This window comes from Rhagoletis pomonella, unplaced genomic scaffold (genome assembly GCF_013731165.1).
Source record: "Rhagoletis pomonella isolate Grant_MI unplaced genomic scaffold, Rhpom_1.0 Rhpom_scaffold_00006, whole genome shotgun sequence".
Classification (NCBI taxonomy): Eukaryota; Metazoa; Arthropoda; class Insecta; order Diptera; family Tephritidae; genus Rhagoletis; species Rhagoletis pomonella.
In genome coordinates this window covers 66,858,527-66,885,667 of record NW_023458560.1, presented here as the reverse complement: position 1 = coordinate 66,885,667, position 27,141 = coordinate 66,858,527, and the positions used below count along the sequence as shown (strand labels likewise).

Here is a 27,141-nt window from a genome sequence, read left to right as displayed (position 1 = left end):
ATGATTGGACATACTTAACACAATAAGAATCATACTAATTTCTCACACTCCTTTTACTCTCACTTGAGATAGTAAAATTGTAGTTTCGACAGTTCCACAGGTTTTAGTCCGAAGTTCAAAGGAACAGACTAAGTATGTATGGATCCAGCAAACATTTGGGGTCAGAAATGAGTCTTTGCGGTGTCCTATTTCGGAGCCTCTACGCTCATAATGAGCGCATTTAAGAGTCCGATCCGAGGGTGTTTCCCTTCATCCGAACGTCGACTTATGTGAGTATGTAGATGAGCTTAAATTCATACATCAAATGAGCCTCGATATGAGTCATATTGGACTCTGCTCATATTTCTTACCCACATAGGACTCCTTTCGGACTCTAATATATATATTCTGAACGCTCTGAATATGTTTGCGGGGGCTTCTTAGACACCTTGGTGGTTTTCTAATATCTCATTGTCGATGTATTTTAAAACGATCTTCCGTTATCATTTGTCATATTTTATAAGGAGACAAACCTGTCGACAAATATCCCTCAGCGATCGGCATAACCAAGAAACACAAATAAATGGTACATATTTTTAGTTTTTTTTTTTTGTGTATTATATACTATGTATGTATGTACCTGTCAAATATATTTTATTACTCAATTTAATTATTTGTCTTAAATTTATTTCGATAATTAAGACTCGCTTTTTTAATTACATACTGTATTTATGTTGTACATACATATATTATGCTCAGTAGTTATGTATGTCCGATGTATGTGTGTGTGTAAATAAGTGTGTGCATCAAGACAAACGTACATACATATATGCTCAAAATGCTTGCATTCATGTATATGATTGTGTACTTTGTATGTATGTATGTACTTAAATATGTACATATATATATGTACACACAATTAGGTATTTAGCTATGTATACAAATTTTCTAATTGCAAGTTTTTGCATAAAAGACATCAGATTTTTTTTTTTAGTTTTGTGTATGGTGTGTGAGTGAGTGTAATCGTTTTTTTTTTTGTAATAGCTTAGTTGGTTACTGTTGCTTTTCAGTTTTTGTAGTGTTAGCAATTTCTTTTATCAAGTGCATATACGGTGTATAAAAGATTTATCGTTTTTTTTTCTTTAATAATAATTTTTCATATATGTACATACATATAAATATAAATTGCTAAGTTAAAATATTTATTAAAAAAAAAAAAAACAAAATTTTGTATACTTAATACATAGTAGCTAGCCTGGAAATGGAACAAATTTAGGAATCTGTTTAAGCATTTATTAATTTTAAAAACTTTTTGTATATGTATCAATAAAAGCGTCAGGCAACTACATACATACATATTTAATTAAAACAAATTGTGAGTCAGTTGCAATACGAATTCAATAATATCTTAACATTAAAGTCGGCGAATAGCAAAATTTCAAATTAATTGATTATTTTTCTAATCCCTTTTAGCTTCTCGTTTTATACTTTGTCATGCAGTTCTATGCAGTATTTTTGTCTTCAAATTTTTTTTTTTAACTTTTTAATGCTGCTTATTAATTTTTTCTGGCTAACGCTGAGACAAACATTTAGTGGAGCTAAAACTTCTAGTGATGCGCAAAAATACGGTTGGAGTGTTTCAAAAAAAAAAAAAAAACAAAAAAAACCATCACAAATTTCACACAAACTATTTTCTTACAGACTTTACCAATTTCTCATGCAATATTCATTCTCTTTACCTTGTGTGAAATAGATTTTATAACTGTTATATTAACTATACAAAAACGTTTAGCTTATACATCTGGCTCTTCAATTTAAACGCTTTTATTTTTCATATGTATGTAAGTGCGTGTGTTATCATTTTGCTCACTTTTTCACAAATTTCAACATTCATTGCTGACATGACTTTAGTTTAAAATACGTACTTATTCAAATTTTTTTTCCAATTTTTCTCGAAAATTTCTCTCTATATTCATAATATGTATGTATATATTTATTTTCATAATTTTTTTTTATATAACAATGGTAAATAATGGAAAAGTAAAGATTTGCACAAGAAAAAAAAATACATCATATTTATAATATTTATATATTTATTTATCGTAATTATTTTCATATGTTAGAAAAAATCTATTCATTTATTTTTTCCTTTGGGCTCTGCATTATCTGTATACTATTAAATTGTGTATGTATGTATCTTTTTTTTGTGTAACTATATAAATGTGGCATTGGCAGATAACGCGATTGCTTATCATCATTCGATCCCATAAGAATACAGATGCGTATAAACAGGATCTTATTTGCTGAATGCCAAAAAAACTGCCCAAAGTATTTCGTTTGCATTCGGTTTGGCCGCCTCCGCCTCAAAATCCAAGTCCAACAATTCTCTCACACGTTTCATGGCCAACTCATAGTCATCGTCGTTTAGCGGCGCGAACGCATTCTCAATTACGTCACTGGCGTGCGCCAAAAATATTAAGGCCAAAATACGTTTATCCATACGTTGCGGATCGTTGACCCACTTGGAAAGCACGGCATCTTGTATCTATTTTGAAAGCGAGAACAGCGAAGGAAATGAAAAAAAAATCCAATAGTCGATTTTGTGATTTGTTTGCAACTCACCTTTTTCACCAAACGGCATTTCACCACATTATCGCTGAGCGGGTGTGTTGTCATATCGAAAAGTAGGAAATTTTGCTTTTCTGTCGTAAGCACACCCTTCTCCACCAGATTCTTGGCCAATCGTTCGCGTACATTTTTTAATTGATACCGTAATTTCAAAGGGTTCCATGTTTCGCCTGAAAAATGGTGTAAGTAAATAATTGAATTCAAATAAAATCAATCAACTTTGCTTGATTTTAAATTACCACTCAAATATTCAATCCAACTTTGCACAGATTCTGGTGGATCTGTTTCTTTAATATGCTTGAGTGCTTCGTCGAGCAGAACATCGCCGGTCGGCTGATCTGATTTTAAAATGAGTTTTCTAAAACATAGGAAGTTTGATAAATTTAATATTGTAGATGTACATATTTTAAAGACGCAATTAATGACGACAATGCATTGAATTTCATTATGAAGCATGTATACTAGGCATAGAAATGGCAAAAAATTTCGACTTTTAGAAAATGAATTGTGCATTTAGATGATTATTATTTTCTTTTACTGACGTGTTGTCACAGATATTTTTAAAGCCCAGCTATGGCAATAAACTTTGTTCGTGAGTTAATGCCCAGCGGACATCCGGCATTAGTTGTCCCGTAGTTTAGCTTTAAACTTAGAGGGGCATATTTATTCACAGTCGAATAAAAATTATATCAAAAAACTTCAACAAACTTTAGTGTCGAATTTATAGTTATGTTCGTGATGCAAATAATTGTTACAAATTATCATGATTTTTGTCAAATCGCGTTTGCGATGTCCAATAAACTTCTAAGGATGCGAAAATTGAGAGAACAAAATTATAATTTTTTTTTCGACAGTAATTTTATAAAAAAGTTCGTTAAATTTAAAAACTTAAACATTTGCAAGCATCTCCCATTGAGAGAGAAAACTACCAAATTCTTAGAAATTTCATTGCTTGTCCTTATTTTGACTACGAGGCACCTACTAACAAATAGTTGCAGGTAAAAATTAATCCAGCAAAAATTTTGCAAAACTTGCAACTACCCCTCCACATAAGCTGTAATTTTCGCTCTCTCAATTTACCCTACATTGCAAGTTTTTGCGTACGAAAACACCAGCCAGTAAAATTGTAACGAACTTTTACTAACTCGTGTGTAAAAAAAACGTACGTGATATCTGTAAACATACAACCTGATACCGATAACTACTGATAACGATAACATTGAACGACATTAATACTAATAACGATATTAGCTTTGATACTTGATAACGATAACTATCGATAACTATAACCCAATATCGATGACAATAACTTTTAATAATTATATATATCGGTAAAGACAAATTATCGATGACGATATCAATAACAACTATGGGTAATGATAACTATAAGTACCGATAACTATCGATAACCATAACTATCGATAATTCAAACTGTCGATAACGATAAACTATCGATAACGACAAATTATCGATAAGAACCAACTATCGATAACGACAAACTATCGATAGTTATAACTATGGATAAGGATAACTATCGATAACGATAATTATCGACTATAGTTTCAATAATATTTTTATAGAGATGTCATGACAATAGCTTGCTTGATAACAGGCAAAGTGATCTTAAATACGATACCGATAATTACTTATTTAATAATTATTAAAACGGTTCCGAAAACGCTCGAAGCACCGATAACTATAGCTATTTTTTAATAGAAATTAAATGTTTTTTTGTATCTTACGTTATACATATTATATCAAAGTCTCTGAAGTACTTTGCATTTACTTTACCTGGAGCACAAGCTGCGTCGACGCATGCCTGTCTTCTCCATCATGACGCGACCGCGTAATCCAAGCTCAATGAGAATGCAACCACGTAGGCCGCTCGATATGCAATCATTCCAAAAGGATGTGTAGCCCTAAAAGAGAAGTAAATAAAAATAAATTTAATAAATTCAAAGACATGAAAAGTATTAAATACAGTTGTTCCACCTTTCCGAAAACTACCGTTACATGGAAAGCAGGGTAGGTTTTACCCCTATTTCAAACATCTTCGATAAATGTTCATTTAGACTTCATGAGATAAACTTATACAGTTATAAGTTTCATAATAATGTTATTTCTTTTCAAGAGATTGTTGTGAGTATCAACTTTGAGTATATTGACGTCCTTTAATTTCAAAATATCGAAATCTAACCATTTCTACGCCTTGCTTTCATTTGACAAATACAATAGTTATACCGAGTTTGGTACAAATCGTTGGAGCGGTTACCGAGATACACATATGTGGTGATAAGTGGGCGGTGCCACGACCATTTTCCCAAAATTTGTTATAAACGTATTTTTTACTAAAAAAAATCATTGCAAACATCAACTTGGAATAAATTCGCTTCAGTAGTTACTGATTTATCGAATATTTCGTATTTCTCTAAAGTACCGTATATAGGATGTGGGCGTGGTTATTGTTCGATTTTAAACATTTTTACCAGGATCAACAACTGCGCCAAGTAACCATAAGTGGGCGGGGCTACGCCCATTTTCGAAAAATCTATAATATTCTTATATACCGCCAAGAGATCATTTAAAATATCTATTTTGAGTAAATAAACTTCAGTAGTTACTAATATATCAATACTATCCGTCCTTAAATCAAGGGAAGTACACATACCAAATTTTGTTAAGATATCTCAATTTTTACAGGAGTTATCGTGTGTACAGAAGGTCGAACGGACAAGCAGTCACTTCTTAATCGATTTTTTTTTCATTCTGAGCATTAACATATGTATGCGATTGTCTATATCTATCTAGATTCGTTTTGGCTGTTACAATTAACTGTTATGTGAAGAAAGTTATAATACCCTTGTGCACAAGTGCGTTCAGGTATAAAAAAAGTTTTTTCTTCCAAAGTGCATTGACCTCAAGTACCCCGTTCTAGTAATTTCCCGCCAGATCTATGTACCGTATCATCCTAATATCAGTAAATTAAAGCCCTCCAAAAATTATTAAACTTTTGCTAATAGCCCAGTAAAATTAGATAAATTTGGTATGAAAAAAAAATTGTAACAGCAATTTTTTTTATGCAGTTTACTTCTATTTGACACGTAGATCAAGGATCCACAGTCTTGCCCCTAAATTTCAACATTGCGCCATTTTGGATTTTAGGTTTTGCAATTTGCAAGCTTATTTTGCATTTTTCGTAAAAAAAGGTTTTATACAAATTTGTACATAATTTATTTTCCCACATTTCCTATATAGAATGTTGAAAAAAAAACACTTTTTGTTGTAAATAATTAACAAAAACTGCGAAAAAATTGTACATTGCCACGGTTTTCGCCATTTTTCAACAATTTCTTTAAAAAAAACGTAGCATATTGAAATTCCAAAGTTGTAGAGAATTTTATACTCCATACATTTTATAAAAACATTTTTTTTTACGACAATTATATCACGATCGGGAACGGGAAATACAGTGATAGATCGCGATCGGGAAACGGCGTAAAATTCATTTCACCGGTTTCACGTCTACCGGTAGAGTACGATGGCCAAAATTTTATAGGACGGATTACAAAGATTCAGGTCTTAAAATGATCAAATAGACGCCCCTCATTAAAAACAGTGCGGCCTTTTGAAAAATTTAGCAAGGCGTCTAAACTAGATTAGTAAATTAGATTTTGCTTTACAACTTTTCTTTCACCGGGAAACCCAACACTAAAAAAGAAAAGGTAAAAGCAGGTTCATGTTTTTGAGGTTGCATGTTTGTAAAAATTCGAGATGGGCGCGTGAGCGATTTTGGCTCACGTTCACGCACGCTCACGTTGATGGTTTTGTAAATCACTCACACTCACGATCTGTTATATTTTTTTCAAGCACCCTCACGACGCCTAGGTGTTTAATCACGCACGCTCACGCACGCTTTTTCACGGACATAATTATTATTTTTTTTTTTAATTGAAACTTTATTTATATAAATAGAATTTCTTATATATATTGTTACAAAAGATTGGCCAAACACCGTGCCTGGGATGAACGCACTAGTATTTTTTTTTTACAAATGTCAGATATACGTACCTACATATCGTCACCTGAAATGCAAAAAGACGTAACAACATCGTAAATTAAATGGAAACAGTCGTGACTAATATTTTAATTATTTTTTTTTTCTTAAAATGATGTGGGTAGTTGTAATTCAATGATTTATATGAATAAATCAAAACGTGAATTTTGAATTTTTTATTAGTTATGACTTTTTGCATTTCAACGATGATGTTTGTTGCGTCTTTTTGCATTTCAGGTGACGATATGTACATATGTATGTATGTCTTACGAGTATAGAAAATAATAACATCAATATTCACTCAATGTAATTTTAAAATGACTAGCTCATATTTTTGTTTAAAAATAATATTTTGTCGAGTTTATCACCAAGCAGTCGTGTACGTCTTTCTTCTAGAATTCTGCCTGACACAGAAAAAACTCGTTCAATAGGTGCTGAGCTAACTGCCATGATACAATAATTTTTAGAAGGTAGTTTCACTTCTTCTTCTTATCCGCCATGTTAGCTATCTGACAGAAAACGTGTTTCGTATTTTTTGTTGTACCAATTTTTTCAAAAAAAAATCCAGCTTTTGACGTTGGAAAAATAAAACAAAGAAAAGCCGAACATATAAGTAGAGAAATTTTCGAATATTTTGTAATAATTTTCTTCATAAAAAATTAACCGCTGCTTTCGTGGATATTGCAACACACGGAATAGATGTAAGGACACAGCTATAAGAGCCACCGCACACCACAGACTTTATCGGCCGCCTATTTAAATTATAGGGCTCGCTTGAAATATGTACATGAAGATGTATGGAGGTGCGCACATTACACCAGCTTAATCGCTCTGACCAATAAGTTGTGGTGCAATGGAAAGACTAGCGACCACATCTAAATTGGCGTTATATTGCTGTTATATTTTCATTTTTATGATTTTTATTCATGTGATTAGCAGTGGCAAAAATGTATGTACAAAATACGTATATTTATATTAAAAATTAAGTGATCAGTTATGAAACATATAAATCTTTACATGTTTTGTTAAAAAATATCTAAAATAATAAGCAATAATCCCCAAGTTCTATATCGTAGCAGTGGCCACATTGCGTTTTTGTCACAGACACGGTTTATGTCAAAAATTTTGAAGTGAAACTACCTTCTAAAAATTATTGTATCATGCTAGCTGCTATGTGTGTAAAATTTGCCTTGAAGAGCTTCTAACAAGTGAAATTTTAAAAAATCGTCACACCTTTTGCTTTCTGATTGTTTCAAGTAAATCTGTATTTTTATTTATTATCTTAGACCCTTCTGATCCAGTAAACCTTAGACAGAGAAACTATAGAAACCAAGCTAGCAATCAGGCTACCTAATGACCAGGGAACGGATTTTTAGGACCTAAAAACCTATAAAAAAGGCAAAATAAAATAACGAAATAGGCTGGAAAAGGTAAAATAAAATAGCGAAAAAGGAAGGAAAAGACACTAGGTACTGCAAAAAAGGCAAAAAAAAGCAAAACAAAATAGCGAAAAAGGCAGGAACAGGCAAAAAAAAAAGGTATTGCAAAAAAAGCAAAATAAGGCACTAAAAAAAAGACAGAAAATACGAAGAACAATCAAAAAATACGTTTATTTTAGAAATGTTTATATTACAAGTAAAAAGAGAAAAACTATGAACTAGTTTCATTATATGAAAAATTTGTACTTTGAATCTTTGACTATTTTATCCTTTCGGGTTTCCAACTCATAAAACTGTAATCTGTACAGTTGTAGTAACATTGAACCACAAGATGCATTTTGAAGTTTTCTGGCAGCATTTTGATTCGATTTTCGCGAAGAAAAGCCTTGAATGTACTAAATGTGCGATCGACGTAAGTTGATACAAGGGAGCCCAATTTAAATATGGAACGTTTGAAACGTTCATATTATCAGGAATAAGGGCGTTTCCCTCGCCCTTTACAATTTTATCCACACCCCTTATTGTCATCAAGCCTACGTTAGCTGAGAAAACGGCTTTGAATTTTTTCAACACTAATTTGGCAAGAGGTCCCTGCGCTTCTATAAGCCGCATGGGCATGTGTATATTTTTTAATCTTAAAAAAAAAAAAATTGTAAATGCTATAATCACTTTTTTAAAGGTAGAAAAGGCAAAAAAAGGCAAATATATTAAAAAAGGCAAAAAAAAGGCAAATATCTTAAAAAAGGCAAAAAAAAGGCAACATCAAATGTGTATATATGGAATCAGGGAAAGCTAAATCGTGGACATTCTTATATATACTATATTTCTTTAGCGGAAAAAAAGGCAATTTCCATAAAATCCGTTCCCTGCTAATGACACTTATACTACCAGCAACGAAGAGACGATGCCACTTTTTCGCATGCCACAGGGGACGGAGCGCGCGAGCCAGACTGAAAGCTGGAAAATAGCCTTTTACCTGCCGATAAAATCCACTACAAATAAGAAGAATAAAGACAACGAAATTAAGCCGCTATCAGAAATAAGTGGTCATCTGCATAAGCTAGGAATCCGGCCGCATGATGTCTGATGCTTTTGAGATAAAGGGTATTTTTTAGACGTGTGGTTTTCAATGAAGCAATACTTTTTTCGGAGTTGGTCTTTTTGACAGCTGTTACTTGATTTATACTCAATTTGGTTGGCCACTTTATAATGAACAGACTTAAGGCTCTGTTATGCATACTTGGCATTGCATGCACTGCTATACCATTTTTACGTAGAAATCAAAAACCAACAGACTTTTACGTATGTAATGCTGTGCGTTGGGTAACAGCTTACACGCGAAGCTCATTTAACAGATTCCTTATGTGACAACTCTCAAGCAATGCCAAGTATGCATAACAGAGCCTTTACTCCGGAACAACGTTTGCAAATCGTGCAAATTTATTACCAAAATAATGGTTCGCTGCGTCCAATATTTGGTCGACATAATCGCCCGGCAGAGCAGAGTAATTCGAGCAACCATGAATCGGTTTCGCAACATGTTTACTCTAGTAGATAATGCGCATCCTCAGAGATGCCGTACAGTGCGCACCGAAGACGCTATTGCTGTTGTGCAGCAGAGTATCGAAAAAGACCCGAATGAGTCCAACCGCCATCGCGCGCAACAATTGGAGCTGTGCCCATCCACTTTATGGAAGATTTTGCGAAAGGATCTTGGTTTGCGGGCTTACAAAATCCAACTCGTGCAAGAATTGAAGACGAACGATCATCAAGCACGTCGCACGTTCGGTGAATGGGCCCAAAACGAGATAGCCACCGATCCCGATCCTCATCCTCAAAAAGTCAGTGTTTGGTGTGCTCTATGGGCAGAGGGAATCATTGATCCATATTTCTTCCGAAATTAAGCCGGCCATAATCTTACAGTCAATGCGGAACGCTATAGAGCCATGATTCATGACTTTTTCGTGCTTGAATTGCAGGATGTTGTGGACGACCTTCGGTTCCAACAAGACGGCGCTACATGCCATACAGCCAACGAAACAATCAATTTATTGAAGAAAACTTTTGGTGAGCGCATTATCTCGCGTCGTGGGCCTTTGGCGTGGCCTCTAAGATGGTGCGATTTAACACCGCTGAACTATTTTTTGCGGGGTTATGTGGAGTCGCCTGCCTACGCAGATAAGCCCGAGACGATTGACGCCTTGGAAGGGAATATTCGGCGCGTTATTGCTGATATACGGCACCAATTGCCTCTCGGCTGGAATTTAATCGAGTCAGCCGCGGCCACTTGGCCGAAATCATTTTTAAAACATAATGGCAAACCCGTATCTTTATAATAAAGCTAAATTCTTGGCCATGACATTAAACTATATGCGTTTTATTTCTTCTTAAAAACCAAATGTCTAAAAAAACATTCTTTACTATGGCACCTATTCTTTGATTGTTAGGTCGTCGCAAGAAAACGTCAAAGTAACAGTGAATTTTGTACATACATATATTTTATTTTAAGTAGATACCAAGCATTGTATAGGCTTACAAGTATGGAAAGCGCCATTTTGTTTGTTTACATTTGAAAACAGCTGAGATCACCTGATTTTCAATTCTCTCATTCTCAGAGTTACATTCAAGTTTCAGAAAAAACTTTAAAATGTAAATTGAGAAATATTTTAGAAAAATGTGTTTTTATTCATTTGAATTCAATAAAAAAGAAATTAAAAATGCGTGCCAAGTCTTGCATTTCCAATAATAACGATAAATGTGTATGTTCCAGGCAATAATTTAAAATATTTGTGAAACTTATCGTTTTGCGCTAAAATACAACAATGTGTATAAAATTCGTTGTCATTGCTTCTGTTTTGAATATCATATTCGTGCCTGCCGGTGGAAAAAATAGGTAAATTTGCATTTATTTTCAAGAAAACATATCGGTTAAAATATATTTCTTTCCAGAGCGACATACGGACAAGTAAGATGATAAATTTGTATGATGAATATCGCGGAAAAACTTTTGTATCAAAATTTCTATTCTAAGTTGCATTTGAATAATGATATCAACAGGGATGATTTGGGACGTATTTTTTGAAGACAATTTTCTTATAAATCTTGAGATTGTTGATTTATTTTAGAATTAAGAAAGGTAGTTTATATTAAAAAATATATTTACACTAGAAGTATGTAAATTACTTTTATTACGAATTGAAACGATTTTAATGAATATTCATGGTTACCATTAATAGTAGTATGACAGTTAGATCTAAATGCATATTTGACAAGAAAGATATAATAGGAGTTGCGCCGTCCTGGCGGCGATGACATATCTGTACAAAAAGTAACAAAAGTCGATTTGGATGTTGAAAGAAAATGTGAGAACAGCAAATTTTCTTAATAATAAATTTTTCGATAAGGAACGTGTTTTGATTGTGCTAATTTGTAATAGCCTTATTCATAAACAACAAAATAGCTTAAAAAAGGCTTATAAATTGAAAAATGTTTGTGAACGGCAATTTAAAAAGATTTTTAAAATTTTTATTTTTTATTAATAAGGCAATAAAAATATATGATTTACAATAACTTTTAACAAAGGAAATACGAAATAAGGTGATTTTTGCGGAAGTGGGTATTAGTGAATTTCAGTGCATTTAAAATTTCTGAGGTTTCGTTTACTCTTAGATCAGAATTGTCAAAATTGGGAAATTCAAAGTAGCGATACAATAATCATAGAAAAGAAGATTGCGCCCTGCTGTGATGATGAGTAAGTTTACCACAATGAGGAAGAATATAACAATTAAGTGAAAAAATTTTATTTTTACAAATTTAGTGAACAGTAACGCGTTTCAAGAACGATATTTCAGACAAATCGTTAATGAACAACTATTTTTCCTTCCCGTCTGCTTTGGTTTTGGCAAAAAAGTTGATAAGCTCCTGCCGGCGATCAAGTCATTTCAACCATAAAATAATATTATTTGCAAGAACCATTCACTAAAATTGTAACTACTGTAAGATGGAAAAAAATTATAAACCAAAATTAGTAATATTTTTATGAATGTAGTTATAAAAGTTCACAGAGGAAGCGCCGGAAAACAATGTATTGGCAACAACATAAAATTTATGGCAATTTAGATGTCAACAGAATAATAACTACGATAAAAAAGCATGAGAGAAGTGTGCGAGAAACGGTCAACAAATTTCTTATAATATATTTTGATTTTTGCTGGGTGTAAATGAAAACTCAATGAGTATTAAGGAAAAGAAAAATTTGAAAATAATAAACAGAAAAAGAGATGGGTGCACAAAAACTTTAGTTAAATGTTTTTCCCAAATTCTTAAAAAGTAAACAAATCGATTTTTTTAATGTTACTTTACATCTATTTTCTTTTTTATGAATAAGGTCATAAGCATGTACCGTTTTTATAAATAAATTTTATAGCAATGTGCTATATATTTATTTATACACTTTTTGGCTGGCGAAATATGTAATTTTTCAACTTAATAGAAAAGCGTATTTAACCACATTACTTTTTTTAATATTGAATGGCGCAACACAACAACTCTTTTTGTTGCACGTAACCCTTGAACACGTGCCTGTCATCTATTTCTTCTGTTTCGACATTTCGGTATTTTGCATTTCTTTCATTTTGACGTCATTCGCATTGTCAGATTTTTGAAATTCATTTTGGTTCGACATTCTGTTATTTCATAATTCTTTCATTCTCATGTCATCCATCTTCCATTTCTTACCTTCCATTGCCGTTCGCATCGTCGAACGTGCCTGTCAAACACTGCCGCCATCATGCTTTTTAGTTTGGCAGGCACGTCCGCTGTTTGAAAGAGAATAGACAAAAAGGGGCATAGGATTCCATACTTGTAAGTATATACGATGATACCAAGGCACATTGAACAGGTAGTATTTGGTCTCGAAAATGTCAAATATTTTTAATTTATTCTCACAGAAATTCTAAATTGTTAAAATCTATTTGCACGAGAAACCTTTTCCATACAAAACAATCGATTGAATAGCAGCTTTTGGAACGTTCGCCCAACTCAGCCGCACAACCGCTGATTACTGGGCCTTGCAAAGGATGCTTCGAGAAGCAAACCATTTTACTAAGAAAGAAAGTTGCAACAATTTTAATTTTTTCCCAATTTAAATTTTTTATTTTTTGTATTTCACATGGCACGCTTTCATTTATAAAAAAAAATCAGAACATTTTTGACACTTTCGATACCAGAAGCAACAAAAAAATACACGCAAATGTTGTTTTTGCTCTAACGCTACTACCTGTTTGATGTCCCTTGGTAGATACATATATCATATATCGGCAATCTTTGTAAATTCTTCTTTTGCTGCAAGTGTTTGCTAACCCACGTAAAAATATGCGAGATGGTTATCTTTCCTTTGCTACGAAGCTCAAACGTTTTATGTAACATTTATTTATTTATTTTATTTTATTTATTTTATGAACGTCATGTTTTTGTACTGTCAAGCTCTGTGTATCATTAAGCTATAACTGTAGGAACAGCTGTGTAATGTTTTTTTTTATCAATATGAAAATTTGCAAGAGCCCAGCAATTTTTTTATTTCCCCATTTCATACATCCATAGTGTGTGCTAGTAAATTTTTTGTACACGGAATCAACAAATTCTTTCTGAGTAAATATTTGACGCCTCAGTTTAACTTAGTATATTTTTGAGCGGTGACGTTTTTGTAGAACTCTTCAGTTCAAATGTTTTCCATGAAATTGAATTCATATAGTTGGGTCCTATTAAAAACCATGTTTCTGTAATTCGTACGCTATATTCAGTTACGAAAAGGCGAAGTCTTTCAGACGTTGCCGCCACGAACCTTGGTTGTGCTATCGAATTCGCGGAAATCTGATTCAAAAACACAAAATAATCCATCCGGAGATGAAAATCAATAAAGACATTATGATTAGAGCTCTTATTAATCGACTAGTCGACTAATCGAATATGATCCGTCTCTCTCATTTGGAACAGTTCGTTTTGTCCTGCTAAATTACTTTAGGTAGTGTTTAAGCTCTTTGTTTTATAGTCAGTAAGGATTTGTATTCCATTTGATTAAATAAATAAATAATCGATTAATCGACTAGCAAAAGTGGTCGACTTTACTTTATACTAGATTAACCGTATACTTTTGACTTTTTCAACTAAGCGCTCACAAACTACTAGTCGACTATCCGCTCATTTTCGATTTTTGAACAAAATAGTGGTTTTCTTTTAATAAACATTGGTATTCAAAGATGTTAAGTATTTCAAATACAAATACAAAATACGTATTTGTGTTTTTGATTTAAATACATTTTACTTTTTTAAGCAGTATTTGTATTTCGTATTCTTAAATATTTTTTCTATTCTTCATTATTCGTCATTTCATAGAGATTCGTGTACAACACTGCGATTAATATTTTTTTTTTTTGACATTTGAAAATTCTCTCATTCGAATTACCAAAATTGTAAGGTCAACAAACAAAAAATTTTTGAAATAAATGAAAATGAATGAAAATAAAATATGTACACTGCCGGAACAAAGTACTGGCACAGCAAATTTTTCACAATATATGCAACAATTTTTATTCTAATATTTTTCCACCAATTTTGCAAAACTCGCGAAAATTCAGCAAATTCTCATCAAAATTTTCAACTTTTTAATCACATTTTTTTAGAATTTTTTTGAGTATGCAGTTTTGCAGCCCATTAAATTCTAGTAAAAAAATGCAACTTCGGAGTTAATCGCTGAGTTAATCGCGCTGATTTTTGAGAATTTTTTTTTTGTTGAAGGTGTTTTGCATTTTTTCCATATAAAGTATTTTCGAAAAAAAAATTTTGTATGGAAGACTGCGTGAAACAAATTGCCAAAAATCAACGGTAATTCCTAGTTACTTGCACTTTATTATAATAAAATTGATTGGGCTAAAAATCTGCATACTCAAAAAAATTCTAAAAAATCTTATTAAAAAGTAGAGTTTTGCATAAAGCTTAGGAATTATATTTTTATGTTTTTTGTTGTAGAATGAACCATATTTTTATACGAAATTAGCGGAAAAATATTAGAATGAAAATTGTTGCATATACATATTGTGAAAAATGCAAAAGTAGTTTGTATTTTTATTTCAAATACTTGTTTGTGACGTATTTGTATTTAAATATTATTTTACAAGTAGTTTTAACATCTCTGTTGGTATTGTAAATTACTATTTCCTCTTCCAATTATCGACGATGTTCAAAGATTTAATTAAACACTTGTTGATCGATTTAAGTCACGAAGAATAATCGCCGACCGGAAATCAGCCATCTTCTTTCTTTATTCATTTTCTCTCTTCTTTCTTTCTTTATTAGTTTTACAGGGTTGTGTTTCTATTACAGAGTTGTGTTTCTTATACAAGGTGGTTTCCCTATTAAGGCTGATTTACATGTTAACATAAAATCACATATTGAATTACAAGTTGCTTACAGCTCGGCCAATCTGACACTGTAATCGACCGCGATACAGTACGGCTTAAAGCTAACTAATCTCTAAAGGATCCTCATTTGGTTCGTTTGCCTCCCCTTCAGGTAACGAAGGCCAGCTTTTGATCCTATACGCCTCCACAACTCCATCATATGGCAGTTGTGTGAGCTGGCAATTATCAATGTCCCGTATAACATACCTATCGTGACCGAGCACTTTGTGTATGACGTACGGACCTTTATACAGAGAAATAAATTTTTTATTACTCCCGCAAGTATTGTCGACATTCCTTATAACAACATAATCCCCTACTTCGTACGTCTTGGTCGCGGTCCCACCTTGAGAAGCTCGTTTAGAATCATATTCTTGCTTTGCTTCAATTCGACTTCCAAATCCCTATTACTGTCTGGACAGAGCTTATCCTGAAAGTATTTAACGCATATTCGACCTCCAATAATCTCTGAACCCAGTCGTCGTGGTTTATTTCATCAATCAACTTCCCTAACATTGCCTTCAATACCCTGTTCACCCTTTCTACCTGACCATTAGCTTGAGGGGATGCCACCGCGACTTTTACATGATTTATATTATTTTTCAACAAGAAGGCGGAAAATTCGAGAGAAGTGAAGCAGGTCCCTCTATCGCTCACAATGCGTCTTGGGCGACTATAGTAATTAAAATATTTCCCAAGGGCTGCTGTGACCTCTCGAGTGCTTGTGGAGTTCGTCGGATACAACTTGACAAATTTAGTAAAGGCATCTACCACGACCAAAATGTGCTTACGTTTTGACTTTAATGACGGCAGGGGTCCAAAATGGTCAATGTGAATCGTATCAAACGGTAAAGGCGTCTTGGGAATGGGATATAACGCTTTCTCCTTAACATGAGGAGGGCTGGCATACATAATGCATTTTAAACAATTCTTTATAAACTTTTCGACTTTCCCGCGCATTTTCGGAAACCAATAATAAAGACCTAGCTTATTGAGAGTTTTGTCTAACGATAGGTGACCCATCTTTTCGTGTATCAGCGTTATGACGTTATTCTCCATCTTATATGGTACATAAAGCGCGTCTTTATCGTTTGGTTTAACTCTATATACCAACCCGTCAATCAATTTAAAATCTTTTAGTTCCTCTTTCTCCAACCGTTCCCGTACAGATCGAATCTCTGGGTCTCTTTCTTGTGCTACCTGAATTCGAAATTCCACCTCATCTGAATTTATGATTGCCGCTATTTGCCTCCTGCTCAGAGAATCCACATGACCCATTGAGACACCCTTCCTGTGCTGTATTTTATAGTTATAGTTTTCAAATTCAAGAGCCCATCTGGCTATCCTAGGGTTTAATTGTTTCCTATCGAGGGTCATCGCGAGTGAATTACAGTCGGTGACCAATGTAAACGGTATACCTTCCAAATAATGTCTAAATCTTCTTAGTGCGTACACTATAGACAACGTTTCCAGTTCGAAACTGTGATATTTTGATTCAGGGCCAGAAGCAGTTTTGGAGAAATACGATATCGGGTGAAATTTGTTATCTTCCTGGCGTTGCAGTAAGACTGCCCCAAACCCGATACTGCTGGCATCGCAATGCAATTCAGTTTCCTTATTAGGATTATAAATAGCCAAAACAGGGCTCTTAACCAACCTAGACTTCAGCCCCCGGAAAGCATCATGGCATCTGTCATCAAAGTGAAATTGGGTATTCCTTTTAAGTAAATTCTGCAGGGGCTTAGCAATTTCTGAAAACGACGGCACAAATCTTCGAAAATACGAAAACATTCCTAGACATGACTGTAGTTGCTTCAAATTCGTAAGTACCGGAAAATTCTGTATGCTTTTAATATGAGAATTACTAGGTGATATTCCCTCATGTGTAACTTTGTAACCTAAATAGTCAATTTCTTTATAACCAAACTTACATTTATTCAAATTAAGTTTCAGAGTGCGTAACGTGATTCGTTTTAATACCAATTTAAGAAGTTCGGCATGTTCTGCAAATCTTTCAGTGGCGATAATTATATCGTCCATGTAAATAATAATTTTTTTCTCATCTAACATATCTCGAAAAATGTTGTTGATAAACCTTTGGAATACCGCGGGAGCATTTTTCAGCCCAAATGGCATCTTCAGGTATTCAAACTGTCCATGCGGGGTTACGAAAGACGTATATGGTGTAGAATCAGAAGCCATCTGGACCTGATGAAATCCGCTTTTCAAATCCAGCACCGAAAAGAATCTCTTGTTTTGTAAATACTCTATGCAGTCGTCAATAAGCGGCAATGGGTAGTTGTCCCTAAGGGTTAATTTGTTGAGTGGCCTGTAATCCACACACATTCTAGTTTTCCCGGTCTTCTTCTTGACCAGCACAATGGCAGAGGCGTATGGAGAGTCGCTTGGTCTTATTATGTTTTCATTCAAAAGTTCATCTAAGATATTTCGTACTTCACTACGTTCAAGGTAGGACAGTCGACGAGGACTACAGTAGAAGGGAACGTCACTTTTTAGTCTAATTTTCATTTCATATTTAAGAGGTTCACATTTCATATTAGGGTTAAGGTAAATACTGTCTATAATTTGTTTCAATTTAAAACTTTCATCCTTTGTAAGAACGTCATTTATATCAACCTCGTTTCTGTCATAAGGAATGTCTATGTGAAATATATCAGGTAAACCAATCGGACTGGCATTAATCTTTTCCCGGCAGTTATCGGCAGTTAAATTTCGCGAAAGGTGTTTGTTTTCATCAAAACTGGACTGCGCCATGAATGAGGATGCTTTAGAACCAATTACAAGTTGAGGAGTCTCGGGCAAATATAAATTACTTTTGCCCCCTACATCAGTAACTTGTTTACCTTTTGTCTTGATTTTCGTTAATCTGATATTAAATATACTGAGGAAATCGCGTCCCAAAATAATTGGTATAACCATAGCATCATCAGGTATAACGTTCAATTCAATTTTATTCAGTTTTTTATTAAACTTTACATAACAAGATATTTTATTAATAATATGAACATTCTTTCCCCCGATGCCTTTGTATCTTGGGGGGTTTCCCTGGTTTAGATCCTCGACCAGTTGTTTTGGGACGTAAGATTTCCGTACGAAACTAACCGGACTACCGGTATCAAATAAAGAAAAAAGTGTATCAGAAATTGAACCTTGATCTAAGTCAAATGTGATACTCACAAAATTGAATGCATTAACTACATCCCCCAATGGTTGATTATCGTCTTCATCACCTATGGCTGCCACCTCATTGCGAGGCTTCAGTACCTTAGCTAGATTTTTGCAGGAACGATGATCGTGGCCCATACGCCAGCACCGGAAGCATGATCCATTCGGCCGTAATGGGTACGGGCAGTGTGGTTTGATATGCCCGTCTTTGGAGCAGTTATAACATTTCGATCCTGCCACCGGTTTGCCATCATTTGTTCTTGCTGCAGTTGGTTGCTTCACTACCACTGTTGGTTCTGACGGAAAATATTTCCTCTGGAACCGGCTGACCAACGTTTTCAGCTCGTCCAGTGTTCTAGCTGGCAGAAGTATGTGCGCATTTGGCACCGCGTTGCCTATGCCGTCTATTATGAAATCGATGACCTCTGCCTCGCCTATGCTTGCCCGTTTTGCTATGGCTTGCATTGATAGAACATAACAATGTAGGGATTCTTTTTTCTTATCCCACTTCCGTTGAGATAGCATTTTGTACACTTCATGTCTCTGCACCGGCACGTCGAATTCATTTAAAAGAGCTTTTTTTAGCTCACCATAATTAAGTGCTTTTGTCGTGGACAGGAAAACCTTTGCGGTTCCAATAAGGCAGCGACGAAGAGCCAATAATTTGAATCGCTCATCCACTCCTGACGACTCCATCACCTCTTCAAAATCTTGCAGAAAGTGTTCAACCGTAATTGATACGTCATCCCCACTAAACTTTGGGATAGCGTGCTCGACGTCTGCGAAATCTACTCTACGCTGTTATTGTAGAGCGGTGCCAGCCTTCATTTCGTCTATCTCTTTTATCAATTTTATTACCTCAAGACGTTTGCGTAATTCCATCAGTTCATCATCCAAACTTGAAGTATTTGTTTTAGGCACAGCTCCAGTGGCGGTTGTTCTAGTTGCGGCAGAGCCGGAAGTGGAGGTTGCAGAGTTGACTGTATTGACGTCAGTAACATTTACCGTAGCAGCGTCAACGGCAGTAGTAGCATTCGAAGCGGCGGCAGTATACAGGTTAGAGGCAACATCGGTGCCTTGAGCGATACCCAACTCATTCAGTAAGCCAGCAGTGGTGACAGTAAGAGCAGCAGGAACGGCAGTGCTGTGGGCAGAAACGGCGGTAAGAGCGGCAGTAGAAACAGCGGTAGGAGCGGCAGTAGAAATGGCGGTAGGAGCGGCAGTGGTATTAATAGTAGACATGATGCCGGCAGTGGGAGCGGCAGTGGTATTAATAGTAGTCACGATGCCGGCAGTAGGAGCGGCAGAGCAAACAGAAGTGATATCAGTAGCAATCACGACGCCGGCAGCGGCAGAAATCAAACCATTTATAATTTCGGCAGAATCGTCATTATTAGTGGTTGTAATATTCGTCTGAATATTATTTTCCTGTTCGCCACCAATTATGTTTTGTACCAGACGGCGGAGTTGCATAGTTGTGGCGGTCGGAGGAAAATCCACGTTGTTGGCGTTTAAAACACTTATAATGTTTTCCCTGGCATCGGCCATAGTGAAATATAATGTTTTCTTGCTGCGTTTGGGTTCGGTTATACACCTGAGTTGTAAATTACTATTTCCTCTTCCAATTATCGACGATGTTCAAAGATTTAATTAAACACTTGTTGATCGATTTAAGTCACGAAGAATAATCGCCGACCGGAAATCAGCCATCTTCTTTCTTTATTCATTTTCTCTCTTCTTTCTTTATTAGTTTCACAGGGTTGTGTTTCTATTACAGAGTTGTGTTTCTTATACAAGGTGGTTTCCCTATTAAGGCTGATTTACATGTTAACATAAAATCACATATTGAATTACAAGTTGCTTACAGTATTTTTATATTTTTAACCGACTTCACAAAAAGGAGAAGGTTCTGAGTTCGTCGGAATATACATATATTTGTTTTTATATATGTTACCGCATAACTTTGGACCACGTTAACCGATTTCTATAATTTTTTTTTTTTAAAGGAATAATAATTGTATTGGTCAAGATGGAGTTAGTAGTACATACATACATACATAGTAACGTCTGCGATAAAATGTGTGTGGAATTAAACATTAAAAATTTTGTTCCAGTTTGCTACTTCCTGCCGATTGGCGTCGCTTTTAGGCAAAAGAAAAAATATTTTCTAACATTTTGGATGTCTAATGGAATATAGTATATTGAGGCTAGTAAAATGTCAGTAATTATAAAAGTGAAGAAATGTAAGACCTAAAAAAAATGTCATAAACATCAACGCGTAGCGGTGTAGGGAAGTTTCTGATAAGAACCGTACCAAAAATGATAAATTAATGAGCATTTGTTTACTTGTGTGAATGTGTGTAACCACGACTAATGCTTACATACTTAGAACGCAAGCGTGTTAAACGGGAAAAAAGTAATCAAACGAAAGTGAGAAACTGTGTACTGTTGTAGGCCACAGTGGTTCACACAATAGGGAACGTAATAAGAATGTTTTGGCCAAATATTTATATACTTCTTAACTAAACTCATTGATAGGGTCCCCGAAGGGTTTAAAACTATGTTCACATATCAATATTATCTCAACCAAAGCTCGTTTTTTAATCACCCCGTCTACACAGGCAAATCTCAGATTATTAGCCGTCAAATTTGTTGTGCTTGTTATTCTCACATCTCAAGGAAAATTTATGTTTCTTTTCTGTGCCACCGTGATCACGTTTTTCTGCCATAATAAGCAATATAAATATATTTTAACTTAACATTTTATTAAAAATACCTTTACAAACCTCTTTTACTTTCTAGCGTACATTTTTGTTTACTTTTACATTTGGCATTTCTCCTCTCTTTCGCAAAAACAATCGATAAAACTAGGATGGACACCGAAAAGATATCGGTTAAATCTGAGATTATTTTATAATTACAGATTAACAAGGGAGGAATTTTATATGGCTAATCTCTTGTTATAATTACAGATTAGGGTGTTAAGCTCGAAAATGAGGATAATCTACTTATATGTGAACCTAGTATAAGGGTCGTTTTCACCATCTCTGGTTATCACTAATACCCAGTTAAACACCGTTACCGACGTTACAGACTCCATGCATATAACATTGTGTTGATAACGTCGGTAACGATATTTAACTGGAGATTAGTGTTAACCAGAGATGGTTAAAACGGCCCTTAGTAAAGATCAGATCCGTTTGGTAACGCTTACGCTGCCCGCACACTGCAGCCGGCATCGGGCGAATTGTGATCGGCGGATGTCGGCTATATGCGGGCGACGTGAATAAGCACTTGTATTTATATGAGCGCTCTCACACATAAACCGATAACCGAACCGACATCGGCCGTTGACATCCGTCAGTGACGATAAATTCAAACATGTTTGTTTTTATCGTCCGATGTCAAAATAAACTAATTGGGAGCAAAACAGAAAAATTACCATAAGGTTAAATTGTTAGAGTATGTCAATTAAAATTTATCAAAATATTTCATTGCTTGCAAAATTTAAATGTAAACCAGATTTGTGCGTACAAATGCTGTCGGCAAATAATCTGGTTAAGAGTGCGCACCAGTTCTGGCGGTCAACTTGTTCGGCCGAACTCGGTCGGCCTATCGGATCCAGTGTACGCCTAGCCTACATGTCCGAAGTAGAGATGCAGTTTTTAAATCGAAGATCGATTAATGGAGCCCTTCCGACTCGATTTTTCGTCGATTTTTTTATTTCGATTCGATCGCGTGTCGATCCAAAAAATACGAGTGTCGACATTCGATTTTTTCTCAATTGTATTAGAAAATCTAGAAAACTTTAAGGAAATTTGAATTTAAGCCTGGTACAAAAAAATTAAGTTAGCCTTTTGAATATATGGGAAAAATCATTGATTTTGCTGATAAAATTCAACGAATATTAAAAATACAACAACTAAATAGTATTTTTTTGCTTGAAACTGGTTAGGCATTACATCAATTTCAATTTATTTTGATATCGTATTTGGCAAGATATATGAATCGATTGTAAGATATCGATTTATTTTTTGACGATTTCTTCATGCATCGATTATTTTCATTTCGATTCGAAACGGTTCAAAATTCGATTTCATTTATTTCGATCTGGCATCTCTACTCCGAAGTCGATTAAGAAGTTTCACATCAAACATTTCTTTTGTTTCCATTCGTAACGTTTCTCACTCCTTATTTTATGCCGCAAATATATTTCTTGTCAACTCCGAAATGATCCAGTTTATTTTTTCCAGATTCGCTATAGATATTCTATAATGTTAAAGTCTCGTGACTGGTTAGTCCAATGCAGTAACTTTACTCCCACTATATAAACTCTTCTTATTGGGCGCTTGAACCGCCTAAACGATTTTGGCCGAGTTCAACCAAGCACGCCAGTCATTTCTCTTCTGTACCAACTGACGTCCATTGGAAATGCCAAGTGAAACCAAGTCCTCCTAATTTTTAATAGTGTTTTTTTATTCAGTACTTAGATTAAAAAATTGGAACTTTGTATTTAAGAAAGAGTAAGTTTGCTGCCTTTTCCGGTTACAGCCTGTTTCCTAACGGGTCGTAAATAAAACCTGTGCACTAAGTAACTACTCCCTCGAGGCGACAAACTTGAAAAACTTGAAAATTGAAAAAATTTTAAATTCTCTTCAATTGACGCTGCACCAGTTGAGAGGACTTTCAGTTATATTTATTTTTTTATTGCGGTGCAATAATTCCTTTTTGATAATTGCATCGGGGCTGCAAGTGTCGGATGTATCCTCCTGACTTTCATCTTCACAATATAGCATCATGGCAGGATCGTTGTTTAAACACCGTTGTTTTCCAATTTGGAGAACCAATTCTTTTGTTTGTTTCAGAATTTGGAGAACCTGTTACGTCATTAGCGTTTTTCGATTTTAGTTTTTGTAATCCATTTTTAATCCTGTCTTCTGTGACTGGTTTGAAAAATTTGTGCTTATTGCGACGTTGTGAATAGGTGGATATGGCAAATAAATTGTTATTTTCTAGGGATGAAAATTTCGAAGAAAATTCTGTTTTGAAAATCGTGGCTGCAAGCAGAATTAGTTTAAAATCATGTTATTTTGTTAAAAAGGTACCCCGCTTTTTATAATAATTTGATTTATTGGAATCACGACCACTAATGAATAGCTTGTATATAGTTTTTTTTTTTATTAGTTAGTTAAGCTCGGCTTTTCCTAGTTGCAGGCAGTCACAATTAATTACTCAGCGCTGTCGGTACCATAACCCATCAAATTCCTTTTGTTGTTCTATTCCATGCCCTCAATGTGTTTAGATATATTTTTTGAGGCGAATGAACGCAAATTTTCAAGATATCGTTAATACTATTTTAAAAGGGCGTATTTCACATTGTCGCTGAAATACAAAAAACCACAACTGACTAAATTTTTTTATTGCCTAAAACGATGTGGGGACTTATGATTCGATGAAATGCATCATAATCAACCAAAAAGTGAATTTTGAATTTATAGGTAGTTAAGCCCTTTCCATACTATACTAACGATATATTGTATGCCAAGTCCCACTCCTCAATAGATATACAATTCACCTTGAATTAATTCTTATTTAATTTGTGAACTTGGCTGTCAACTTATTTAGTACATATCATTTCATCTTTATTTCGATGCGTGCTAATTTTGGAAATTTACACAAAATTAAAATGTTTTTGTTTCTGAGCTGAAAGACTAATAAAAGGGAACACGGAACTTAAGCATACTAAGTTTTATGAGAAAAAAAATTACACTTTTCTAAGGAAAAGTAGAAAAAACTAGCGATTAACGTAGCATCTCCACAGGCAAAAAATGTTGGCTACAATTTTTTGTTTGCCAGATATACGTTTTATCAGTGCACTTGCACAATATTCGCATTCGCAAAAGCTCCGCATCGATTATTGCGAATGCGAAAGCGAATGCGAATGTTAAAATTTATGCGGAAGTCCCGCGGTTGCGAATGCGAATATTCGCAACAACCCTGATCTCCACTAATGCACCTCACCGTTTCTTAGCGGTAGATATTCTGTCTGACGCTATTAAACGCCTAATATTTCGTTCTTCTACCTCGGATATTTTCTTTGAAATCGGCATGTTATTAGTGTCTCGAATAATACGGCTTAAAGTCGATTGGCTCACATGCGTTATTTTCGCTATTTCACTGCATCAAAGTCCCGTCAATGCTTTTTCAGTAATATTTGTTTATATATTTCAAAACGCTTCTCATGGTATTTTAATAACATAAAACCAACTGACTTACTAATTTATAACAAAAGCCGACACTTCGACGGATGAAAACAGGTTGCAGCGTGGCAATATCTCTTATACATAAATTAACAAAATAAAAATGTGTATTACATAGAAGCGTGGCAACCCTGATGGAAAATGTTTTCTGACCAAAGTTCTCAACAATACCTTTTATTTATATCCATATTGCGATGTTTTAGATAAATTGTGGATAATCGAAAAGAAGTGGCAACCTTACACTATTATTGTAAGGGATAACATTTTGTATAAAGAGAAAGCATTGTTTAAGGGCCTTCTCTTGGTACCCATGAATAGTAATATTTTACATCTTTTTCTAAACAAAGAATTAAATAAATATGCCGTTCAAAATAGAAGGCAACCCTATTAAAAAGATTTTTGAATTAGGGATCTTTAAAATAACTATACTTTAATATATATCATAAAATGCTTTAAAATTTTGCCGAAGAACCACCGAAAAACGCATAAATTGTGATTTTTTTATTATTGACTCAATTTTGCATCTAAAAGTTCATATCGACTGCTGAGTGGAAGATCGACCTATCTCGGCAGCCAGCTCGAAAACGCTCTATCTCAAAAAACTTTTCAAGAACGCCCTATTTCAAACTTCGTTTCAAAAATGCCCTATCTCAGCTGCCGATTCAAAAACGCCCTATATCAGCATATTTTGAAGTGAGATAGGGCGTTGTTGAACCACATTCTAAGATAGGTTGTTTTCCAATAAAATCTTGAAATAGGGCGTTCTTGAAAAGATTTTTGAGATAGGGCGTTTTCCAACTGGCTGCCGAGATAAGTCGATCTTCCACTCAGCAGTCGATATGCACAAATTTGTAGCATTTTATCATGGTTTTATTTAAAAGTGCTTCATAATACAAAAGAAAACAAATAAATATTATTATTATAACTTATTTTAATGATTAACTAAATTATTATTAATCCCGTCTTTGGAAAGATCATCAACAGAGAATAGGTAGAAACGAGGGCAAACAAGAAGAAACTTAAAGTACTTACAAAGCTGCAAACAAAAACAAGATGTGTCGACGTTGAAAGTTAGCGTATTTAAACTATCAAATACGTATGTATATATATATATTGCAAACGTAATAGTGATAGTCCAGAGTACCTAGCCGTCTACGAAGCTTCGTCACTGGCATCACAATTTGAAATGTTAAAAGTAAAAGAGAAAACTTGAAACTAAAAACTAAAAAGAAGAACGTGTTCTTAACACCATACAAGTGAAGCATTGACAGCGACTTAGTAAACGCCATTGCTAGGGGTGTGTTCAGAAATGCATCAAGCCAAAGCATAAGGTGCATTTATTTCTAAACTTTAATTGATGGAAAGAGGCTGTTGTTGCCTTGGCTTGATGCATATCTGAACGCACACGAGGTTTTCATACGATTCCACGGAAATGTTACCAATAATGCTGACGAAGTCATCGAATTTACTTTTATCAATCAATTAGTTACCTTCAGGTGTTTAAAACCTTAAAGTGTTAAGAATATGACCGAATATTGCATCTACAAAGGCACCTACCTCTTTGTCTTTTAAGCCCAACAGCAACACTTCCTCCATGAGTGTTAGACGTGTCTCTTTGGAATCGCCATCATCGATGTTGTCCTCCTGATCTTTATTACTGTTATTTAAATCGCTGTCGTCATCTGGTGTATTAGCATTCTGGCCGTATGCGCCACCTTCAGCGCCATTGTCTCGTGTTTTTACGGCGCGTCGCACCAAACCATCACTTCGATTCATTTTTTTATTAAATTGTTATTTATTGCACTCACGAAATTATCTCACTGCGTGTTATGTTTAGTTTAAACCGGAAAAATTTTAGAAGACGGACGGCAAATTCTAGAAAAAGGGGGGATAAGGGGGGGTAGAATAGGACCCCCTGATTTCAAAACTACCCCCCTTTTTTCTAGCAACCCTATAGTTCTTATATAATTTATTGTTAAAGTTTTCATATAAACGATGAATAAGATAGCAAAATAACATACAACTTAGTGCCACCAGACTGGAATTTTGAATAATAAAAGCGGATTTTTAATTCGGAAATTTTACTTAGTAGAATTATTATTTCTGTGTTGCCGAAGAAGGGGGGGCTGAACACATTT

General features: G+C 34.6%; 1 protein-coding gene across 9 annotated transcripts in view; it reads right to left on the bottom strand.

The window, feature by feature from the left end:
* Positions 1–2,177: 2,177 nt before the first annotated feature.
* The window catches only part of LOC118741154 (Golgi phosphoprotein 3 homolog sauron), a 31,848-nt gene continuing 6,884 nt past the window's right edge, over positions 2,178–27,141 (bottom strand). For 5 of the 9 annotated variants that reach the window (XM_036473010.1, XM_036473012.1, XM_036473014.1 and 2 more), the window contains 5 exons: positions 26,561–26,878; positions 4,399–4,526; positions 2,847–2,965; positions 2,602–2,777; positions 2,178–2,524 (listed from right to left, as the gene is read on the bottom strand). In XM_036473010.1, coding sequence (XP_036328903.1) covers positions 2,276–2,524; positions 2,602–2,777; positions 2,847–2,965; positions 4,399–4,526; positions 26,561–26,779 — 891 coding nt within the window. In that variant the 5' untranslated portion in view covers positions 26,780–26,878 and the 3' untranslated portion in view covers positions 2,178–2,275. The remainder of the gene's footprint in view (positions 2,525–2,601; positions 2,778–2,846; positions 2,966–4,398; positions 4,527–26,560; positions 26,879–27,141) is intronic. The other 4 variants (XM_036473011.1, XM_036473013.1, XM_036473017.1 and 1 more) reach the window with 1 other exon arrangement.